This window comes from Chenopodium album, chromosome 16 (assembly GCF_948465745.1).
Source record: "Chenopodium album chromosome 16, dcCheAlbu1.1, whole genome shotgun sequence".
In the NCBI taxonomy this organism is placed as follows: domain Eukaryota; kingdom Viridiplantae; phylum Streptophyta; class Magnoliopsida; order Caryophyllales; family Amaranthaceae; genus Chenopodium; species Chenopodium album.
In genome coordinates this window covers 19407160-19417580 of record NC_137849.1, presented here as the reverse complement: position 1 = coordinate 19417580, position 10421 = coordinate 19407160, and the positions used below count along the sequence as shown (strand labels likewise).

Here is a 10421-nt window from a genome sequence, read left to right as displayed (position 1 = left end):
CCCGAAGTCGTCCGTCATCTTCTCCCGCCTGCCTTTGAGAACATGCAAATAACAAGGAGCACGTTCCAGCCGGCGCGAAGCTAACGGCTCTGCCCATCCTTCGCCCCTGTCAACTGACAAGGACTCTCTACCAGAATCTAATTTTGAGTGCGCCTCCTTCGAGTCAATGGAGGCGCTGTTAGAAGATGACGATGCAGAATTATCATCTGAGGTATCATCCAAGTTGGGGGCCTGCTGACTAGTGCAAGCAGTGTCCTCCCCCATTTCTTCATCCGGCCTCGAATCAGCCGGTCCGGGAATCTGTTGTTCATCATCGGACTCCTCTAAAATCGAGGAGCTTAGGGTGCTAATAGCACTAGGAGGATGGTCGAGAACTTCGGTAGCAGGCGCCTTAATGGAGACTTCTAAATATACGGTTGAACTCTCCGAATGGTACCAGGTACCATCCGCCCTATACGTCCTAGTGGTTTGCTTCGTTCTGGCCATGGTGTCCTGCACAGGCACAAACACGGTCGGATTTGGAGAAGTTCTGAAAGGGGAGTCCTCGAATGAGCATTCAGCACTCCTAGTTCTAGATTCAGCCGTCCCCGGTAACCGGCTGATCGCTAACCTAGGATGTGCCGGGTGCGTTTGGGAAACCATTTTCGAAAAAAGAAAAAAAAATGAAGATTAAAAAAGAAGAGCAGACGATTACCTTACTAAGTGAAGGTACGATGAACCTTTGGAAGATTTGGTCGTCTGCTTACAGGCGGACTGGATGCTTTCACAGAAGAAGACAAAGTTTTCAAAGTCAAAGATTCAAAAGATTCTCTCTGAAATTCACGCAAACGTGTAAATGCGAAGAGGGATCAACTCCTATTTATAGAAGGGGTGAAAAGTTTGGGGTAAAAACCCTAGATTCTACCCTTTGTATACGGTAACAATGCCGAACCAATGATGGGATGACACCTGTCACAAGCGCCACGTGGCATGCCACGTGACCCCTGTGAGGGGCAAATAATTTGGGTATTTCTACCCCGCCACTTGGCACAATGTGAGCTTGCCACGTGTCACCTGAGAAGGCCTCCAAATAGACTTCTCAAGAGCCGACACGTGTCAAGCAGATATCCCCTCAGGAATTGGCGGTCTTCAAGGCCCAATTCCCGAGGTAGCCGCAAAACGGCGCAGCCCAAATCCCTAGGTCATCAAACCCTAGATTAGGGCACACTTTTCTAGGGCCCTATAAATAGGGAGATTCTCCCATTTATTGGGGCACGTCTTAATCATTACATCATTTATTGCTCTCGAAAACAGAGAACACCTGATCTCGCAATCCGAGAAGATATTTACTTTTCGCACGTATTACTCCGAATCCGTACTAACTTAACCTTCGGAGGCGGACCTCCGAACATCCGGAGTTCCGCTGTTTTGCAGGTACATGTGGCTTTGTTGGATCCATTCTTCGAGTTGTAACTCTCCCAAGGGACACAAAAACACCCGAAACAATCTTATTCTCTAATCTTTACACTTTTTCAATTTCTGGTTTTATTTAGGTAGGTGTCCTGAGTTTTAATAGAGAGTATTAAGGTCGAAATTGCTTTGTGAGTGCATTGAGAGCTTGTTTAGGTAATTTGATGAGAGATTCCCCCCCCCCCCCTTCTCAAATTTCTGGTCTCCATTCAATCTAAACATTGATTTCTAATATGTTAGTTTTCAATCGTTTGCATTTTATGGCTTCGGGATTCTTAAAATTTATTTTTTGCTTCTATTGCTATGAACTTTTATGAGTGTTACTGGGATAGATGAAAAGCATACAAAATTCAGGCTTTTATAAATGCAATATGCTGTATGTTCTCGTGGGATGGATTTCTATACAGTATCTAGGATGTCATAAGCCGTTAACGAGAATGTGAAACGAGAAAGAAAAATGTGAACTTGATTGTTTCGGATATGCAATTGTTGAAGTAATTGTGCAATTTTGATGCTAACTGCTGAATTCTACCCTGATCCAATCACTTTAGGTGATGAGAATCAGGCTTGATGATCTTAGAGAATATCCAACGCAAGAAAGAAATGAATTCTCAAGGGCATTCTCCAATGAAACTACTGTATTTTGAGAGAATTTGGAGAGAGAAAGAAGTGCAGGGGAAAGTTGTAATAATTTCATTAATTGATAAAAAAATGCATTACAATAGTGAGGCTATATTAATAGCTCTTCCTTGCAAATAATTTAGCATAACAACTTAGCTTAAAAACAAAAATAAAGAGAATAATTCTGTTATAACAGAATGCTAAATATTCCCTCATTCATTCCCCTTAACAGCTTCCCCTCCCAAGCTCATAGAAGCATCTTCCAAGCTGTCAATCAGTTGCAATTTCTGTTGAGGCTTGTCCAGCTCATCAGTCCATTCAGCATTCTCTTTCCTTTCTTCCTCATCACGTGCCTTCTGCGTGTCACCCAATGTAACAATGAATAATGCGATCCTGCTCCCCTCTATAGCACCTAAGCTTGTATTAAATTTTTCCCTAAGAAAGAAGTTTGAATGTAAGTCGTGATGAGATTGACACATTTTTGGATTAAGACAATTGCAGGGAAAGGAAGAAAAGAGAAAAGAAGGAATTCATTCCCCCCGTTCTTTAGATACCTTTTGATAGGAAGGAAGGGAAGGGAAATGGAAATGAAAATGGAAGTATTCATTTTCCCTCCCTCTTTAATAAAACCAAATCCTTCCAATGTTGGAAAAATTTGGAGAGAAAATGTAACCTTACCTTCTTCCTCCCCATCCATTCCTCCCCTTTCCTTCTTCTTCCCTTCCTTCCCTTTCTCTTTCACTTTAACAAACCGTGAAACAATGTTGGATTTTTTTTTTTTTTTTGACACCATGTTGGAGTTTGATTGGGTCTGTTTGAAGAGGTATAAAAAAAATTATTATTTATAAATTTCAATGATGCAAGAGAAGAAAGTCACTTGCGAGTATGTGGGCATATTTATGAGGTGGTTTCAAAGTTTTCGGAATGAGTTTTGTGATCTTGGGTATAGTTGGCGCTCATCATAGATTATATTTGGTGTTCAGGGGCGTGTATTCTGTAAGGACTACCCACTGGCGGATCCACATTGATGCCCGGGGGGGCACGTGCTACCCCCACAAAAAAAGAAAAAAAAAATTTGCTGAAAAAAGAGTCTTTATATCTATATAAATATTATAATCTGTAATTATAGTAAATACCTTCAGCATTGCTTCAGTGGTAAGGGAGTTGGATGGGTGAAGTGGGTTTAATTTGTTCCTGAAGTTCAAGGTTCGAGACCCCTCGGCATCATTTTTTTTTTTTTTTTTTTTTTTGCTTTTAACTCAAATGATTTTCCACTTTCCTCCTATTTAATTAAAACAAGGATAAACTATTACTATCTTTTCATGATAAATTTCTTTTTTCCGTTTTCACATTTTTTTATAAACTGTCCTTATTAATATGAAATACTCTCTCCGTTATATTTTATGACATTCTTCTTATTTTCATTACATAATATTTATTTCATTTATTTGGCCATTATTAAATCTTGTTTATAAAAGTATGAAAATTTACACTGAAATGAATATAAAATATCATATTCCATCTGTGTTTAAATAAATGAAACGTTTTGACTTTTTGCACAATTCGTCTAATTCACTTTAGCTAATATTTGTGATTTATACATAACAATAAATATAGTCATGTGGGTACTTGTTGGAACCGTCAAATTTATTAATATTCAATTGTTATAAGTTTAATTATTAAAGTTATTTTCAGTCAAAGTTTTACGTTAGCATATGTGCACAAGGAAAAATTTATACCAAAGATTTCAGTATAACTTCATATGCAACTTTGACAAAAATAAAAAATACACAGGTGAAAAGTTTATAATAGTATAATCGATATCTACAATATAATTAAATAATTAGTTATTAAAAAAAAAAAAACATTGTCAATATAAATGTTTAAATTTGATTGTTAATTATTATATGACTACACAATGCATTATATCCATATTTGGCTGATTATATTATGTTACGTTACAACAATGTTATGCTTTTTCTTTTTCTTATTGTCTAGTGCTACTCCTAGTTCGGATTCCTGGATCCGCCACTGGGACTACCCATAAGCTTTGTGTAATAAGACTCTTCAGAGCTGCATGTTATACGAGTATTAGTTTCTAATGAATTTGAGAGTCACTGTGTTGTATCTGCAAGAATTGTGAATGGTGGAGTGTTTCCATTATCAGGTTTTAGTGTGATATTAGAAACTTAGAAAGTGTATTGGGTGATTTCTGGAATGGATTAGGTAGAGAATTCTTTTGACGATGATTATTTGTGTTCAGAGCAGTTTGTTGTTGAAACACGTTGGAGTCTTTTCTGAACATGACACATAAGCGGGTTTATTTTAGTTTCAGCCGTAAGAGCCGCAATTTAGAATAGTTGGTTTTGGTTCTTAGTGACATGGTTGATACTAGAGCATTTTTGGGCTAAATATGGGAAAATCAGTTTTATATGCTTTTGGCATATTACATTGATCTCATATAGTCATATAATAAGTAATCAGAATTTGTGGCTGTTTAAAATTTACCTGAACAAGGAGCATCACTATTTTTAAGGTCTGTTTTGGTATTTTAAGGTTTGTTTTTGGTGGTTTGCACTGTTTATAGAAATCTAAGATTTGTTGATTACTTGATCTTATTTATTTTCTTAATCGTTCTCATTTCAATTAAAGAAAAAATCCCTCACTTCAGCACATAATTGGTTGTGTTGATGCAATGTAGAGCTACTAATCTGCTTTTAGGTGGAGCTGGGTATGAATATATTAGAAAGGATGCTTACTGGACTTGAAGTCTAATTGTAATGTGTTGGTACCATGTGACCTGAATGCTCTTATGGACTCTAAAGTCTGATTGTAATATGTTGGTACCGTTGTGTGATTACTAATGGTGTTCAGGTAACATAGAAATGCATAATATTTTATCATGTTCACTTCCTGCAGCTACATTTCTTTCATTTGTTTTCTGACAGATGGGTTGCTGAGGAGATGAACATTTTGAACACATTGTATGATAAGATAAACTATACAAATTCTGTTTGGCAGCCAAACAAATCAACAAATTCTATAGGAGTCCAGAAATGAAGAGGCCATCACTCCTCTGAGGGATATTATTTTAAGTTGTAAGTTATCAGCACTTTTTGCACAGGATATAAGAATACGCTCACATTAAACTGAAGCCATGTAGCATCTATATGTAACGTTTTCTGTAGATCTTCTTTCTGCTTGTGTCTGCTTTTGAGGTGAGTGCTCATTGCAGCATAATTTCTTGGTTGATCAGGCATATAGAAAGTAAACCACATCACTGGAGACCATATTGTAAAGTGCAGTTGATAGGCATTGTTGACGTGAACAAGATTAATACGGCTCTTTATATAACCCACACTATCAACTTCTAGAACATTGCAGAGAAAATTAGCAGAACATCTGATCTCGTTCTGGAATTGAATATATTTTTAAAGAGTTGGGCATTACATACAAATTATGCTTCAGGATGTTTGTTAACTGAATCTGCTTCTAATGCCTAGAGCTTATCACATAACTACATAAGTTGAATTGTTTTCTTCGATTGTCCAGACCGTGACTGTAAGATAATGCGTACTTAGTTATTTATGCTGTTATGCATGCTTCTTTGCTGTGTTTTCCTATCATGGCAAATTGATCAATCCTTTATTATTAATTTTTTTTTTTCCTGTAGCTGTTATTTATGCATGTTTCTTTTCTGTGTTTTTCTATTATGGCAAATTGAATGATCAACTAAACTCTTTTCTGTGTTTTCCTATCATGGCAAATTGATTGATCCTTTTATCCTGCAGAATTTCTCACAAGTTGAACAGTGCACGATCAAGTGTGATTTTCTGTACAAAATTAAATTAAAAACAAAAATGTTAAAAAAAAAAAAAAACCCAGTAAAATATAAATATGGATTCAATTATTTCAATGTTGGTCTTTCAAAAAAAAAGATAGACAATGGTTGTGAGAAATTTGATATACTATTTCAACTTTAATTTCAGCTCTATACGTCACATTTATTATGCAAACAATTACAATAAAATACCACGTATAAATAGTCATAAGACATTAGCACCAAGCCACCAATTGCATTACTCTTCTCAAAGGGCTAGTAATACAACACACATTCGATCCACTAGCAATTTATACAAAAATATGAATTATTAAAAAATAACGCTTAGAGGCCTTAGACCCACCTTAAACCCTAGACCAGCTAAGTGACTATTTGTTTCATTTTCTCTATCAAGATGTTTTTTTTTTTTGACAATAGTAACTACCAAACATAAAACAACAAACCACAAAAATCAAAAGGACCAAAACAGAATCCTACGCCCAAAAGCTCGTTTGGCTAGCCAATGGGCTGGTGTAACCCAATCCTGAGGCACTTTAGATATCCTGCAAACCGAGAGACCCTCAAGAATCCGACGAACATCACTCAACAACCATAAGCAAGAAACATCTGTTGGGCGATCATGATGAAGAAGCGAAACCATAGTAGCGCTATTCGTGCAAATAAAAAGACTATGAAACCCTTTGTGAATAGCTGCCTGAAGGCCGCATAAACAAGCCTGAAGCTCAGCCTGGAAAGCGGACGCAGCACGACAAGCTCTAGAACCACCTCCTAAATTTCATCCGATTCAAACCTGCGAAAAATCCATCCCGTTCCCGCCGAACAATCCGCAGCAGTCCACGCTCCATCCAAAATCGAGCAAACTTGCACAGGATCAATCGAAGTACCTCGAAGACAAGTAATAGAACGAGGCACCGTAGGAATAACTCGGCCCTGCTGATCAGAAAAGAACTGAATAGACAACAGACCAGCCTGATCTCCACGAGAAATCTACTCATCCGCTATGGCAAAGATGGTGGTAGGAGAATAAATTATATGCTTGAAAATGAATTGATTTCGCGTCAGCCAAATAGCCCATAAAAGGCATAAAAAAGAGCGAAGGCTAAATTTCGTAATCAAATCCGAGAAGCATAACTCAAAAGGTTGTCTAGATAAGGAAGGGCCCTCCCACAATGGAAATCTACAAGTAAGAAAGTGTCGAATAAAGGAACAATCTCGAAAAAGATGAGAAGTCGATTCAGGAGCTTCCCTATAGAAAACACAAATGGGATTGACCGGAACACCTCTCAGACACAGGGAGGCTAAACGAGGCACTGAGTTATGGAGAATCTTCCAATAAAACACCTTCAGTTTCGGAAGAATAGGCATTCCCCACAACTTTTTCCACCAAGCGTCCGAAGTAGGCTGACTGATAATATTCTCCATACGGACGAGCAAAGTGTAGGCAGACTTAGTGGAGAAGCTGCCATCCCGCGTAAACTTCCAATACACAAAATCATCCACGAGCCGTTGAGGGCGTTCCGCTGACAAAATACGGGACGCCGTAGGCGGATCAAAAAACTTGTGAACTAATGAAGGTTCCCACGCGTAAGAACGCGGATTGATGATAAAAGACACATGAGTTGGGTCATCCGCCCACCAACACCAGACTTAAATCGAACATGGCCCCCCGGGGCTCAGTCATCCTCCAAAATACGCACCTTAGAACCTATGCCAACGTTCCAAGCGACACCCTTGACTACCGTTTGTATTCCTAAAGCGAAACCCTTACTTCCCCAAGATCTACAAATAGTCCTAGCTGGAGGCAAAGCCAAGAGGGAAGGATACTTTGTAGACAAAAGCTTAGAAACAAGAAGTTGGGGATGTTGTCGAAGGCGCCAACACTGGCGAGCTAACAAACAGAGTTGAAGTGCTCAACGCTACGAAGACCTAAGCCGCCCATACCCTTAGGAAGATGCAACAAGGAGGCTGGCCGAAAAGCCATTCCTCATGAGGGTTCAGAGGACCGCCACCATAACCTAGCCAACATGTTATCAATGGTGCGACAGATCGAAGCAGGCACTTTAAAAACAGACAAAATGTGATTAAAAGAAGCCACCAACACTGAATTAATGATAACCAACTTGGCCGCAGCGGAAAGGTGAGCTGAACCCAAATCTGCAAGACGCTGAGAGGTTTTATCAACCATAAACTAAAACTCAGAAATCTTACGTCGTCCTAAATCGACCGGCAAACCTAGATAAGACCCAAAAGACTCCTTGCTTCATAACTTGAGGCAGCCAGCTAAATAATCACGATAATCAGGGGGAGTATTTGGGCTAAACTTAACAAATGACTTCTGCAGGTTGATCATTTGGCCCGACATATTACAAAAATCAAACAAAATGCTAAGCACACAATCACAAGCATCAGGAGAAACTTGGAAGAACAAAAATGAATCGTTTGTAAAAAACAGATGAGAAATGAACGGTGCCCCTCTCGAAATTCGAATACCTTGAAAAAGAGACCGATCCTCCGCTCTGCGGAGCATAGCAAAAAGAGCCTCCATACAAAGAACGAACAAGTAAGATGATAGAGGATCCCCTTGAAGGAGGCCGCAGTGGGGATGGAAAGGCGGTGAAGGGTCACCATTGACCAAAACTTGATAAGAGACCGTTAACACACACTGACGAACGATGTGAATCCAGTATGGTGGAAAACCAAAGGTTTGTAACACCTTAAACAAAAAGTTCCACTCGACTCTATCATAAGCCTTGTTCATATCCAATTTCAACGCAGCATAAAAACGCTTACGGGCTTTAGAAGCATTCATGAATGAAAGAACCTCATGTGCCATCAATGCATTGTCTGATAATAATCTTCCTGGAACAAAGGCATTCTAAAAACCGGAAATCAAGGAAGGGAGAATTAATCGAAGGCGTTTGGTGAGACATTTGGCAATGCACTTATAAAGCACGTTGCACAACCCTATAGGACGAAATTGAGACACCATTTCCGGGCATTCAATCTTGGGAAGCAAAACCAAAAAAGTACGATTCCACTCTTTAAGCATATGGCCATGGGCAAAGAAGTACTGAACCGCCGAAACAACAAAATGACCAACCTTCGACCAATGAGTCTTGAAGAAAGCAGAGGAAAACCCGTCCGGACCAGAAGATTTGTTGTCATCAATACTAAACATTGCCTTCTGGATCTCCAGATGGGAAAAACGAACTAATAACTACTGTTGTTGTTCTAAAGAAAGGCGAGGGAGATCAAGTTCATCCCACCAGGGAGAGTCTGGATCAACTGAAGACGAACCACCAGAATAAAGATCCTTATAAAAGGAAAGAATTAAAGATCGAATCCCCTCGGGATCAGTAACCCAGAACCCCTCATTATTTTGGAAACTGTGAATCACATTTCGACGATGATGGGACTGCACTGAAGAGAACAACAAGCGAGAATGAGTATCTCCAATTGCATCCCATTTAACCTTTGCTCTCTGCCGCCAGTAGGGAAAGGCTGCCTGAGCTTCCGCAACTTTTTCCTCTCTGATAGTTAGAAAAAGAAATCTGGAAATAGGAGAATTTAAATTCGAGGCAACCTGATCGACGACTATAGCTAGAATTTTCCAATTAATGCCCCAAGCTTTACGGTGGGAAACGCACCAATTCTTCAAAAAGTCCCTGATCACTGAAAGACGGCGAGATAAGGTAAGCATGGGAGAACCAGCAAAAAATTGTGCCATAGTTGCTCGAACAAACATAAGAATTTCCTGTGCCTTTAAACACCAGTTTTCAACTCTATAAGGCTTAGCACCAGAACTGCCCGAATTGGTATCCGATAAAATAATGGCTGCATGGTCCGAGAGGAGTACAGGTTGATGGATAACTTTGGCATGAGGATGGGTTTCGATCCAAGAACAAGAAGCATAAGCTTTATCTAGACGCTCAAAAATAGGATATGAATCCATTCTACTATTAGTCCAAGTAAAATGTGGTCCAGTGAAAGGAATACCAACCAAATCCATCTCTAAACGCCAATTAATAAAATCCAATCTACCAGGGATTACATCCCTACCCCCAATTTTATTAGAAATATATTCGACTTGATTGAAATCACCTATCAACAGTGCATTAGGGAGAGAGTGATGTGTTCATTTTATATATATTTTTATCCCCGTCCCTTGGTCGTAATTAGTAGTGTTTTTGGCTCCTACGAGCCACTTTTATTACTAATTTGTGTTTTCCAGTGCTTTGGTAGTTTTGCTTGAGTTTTGTAGGAATTTTTGTACTTGGAGCATTTTCCCGGGTTTTTCGAGGAGCATCTTCAAGTATTGGAAGACCGCGACCGCGTTCGATAGCCCAAGGCCGATTGGAGGGATCAAATCGGTGATTAAGGGCTCGGTTATGAAGATTTGAGGACTCGGGCCAAGTTCGGAGGCCCAAGAGTTGGAGGTTTCGAGGCCCAAAAGCCTCGCCCAAGGCTACCTTCTCCGCCCGGAGGCGCGCCCGGCCGGGCGGGCCAGATC

The 10421-nt window shown here is 39.5% G+C and overlaps 1 protein-coding gene across 1 annotated transcript; it reads right to left on the bottom strand.

Annotated features, from left to right (window-relative positions):
* Positions 1 to 9128: 9128 nt before the first annotated feature.
* Positions 9129 to 9920, bottom strand: LOC145583968 (uncharacterized). Its single transcript, XM_081640912.1, has one exon. It carries the CDS (start codon positions 9918 to 9920, stop codon positions 9129 to 9131), a length of 792 nt encoding a protein of 263 aa, XP_081497038.1.
* Between the last annotated feature and the right edge of the window lie 501 nt (positions 9921 to 10421).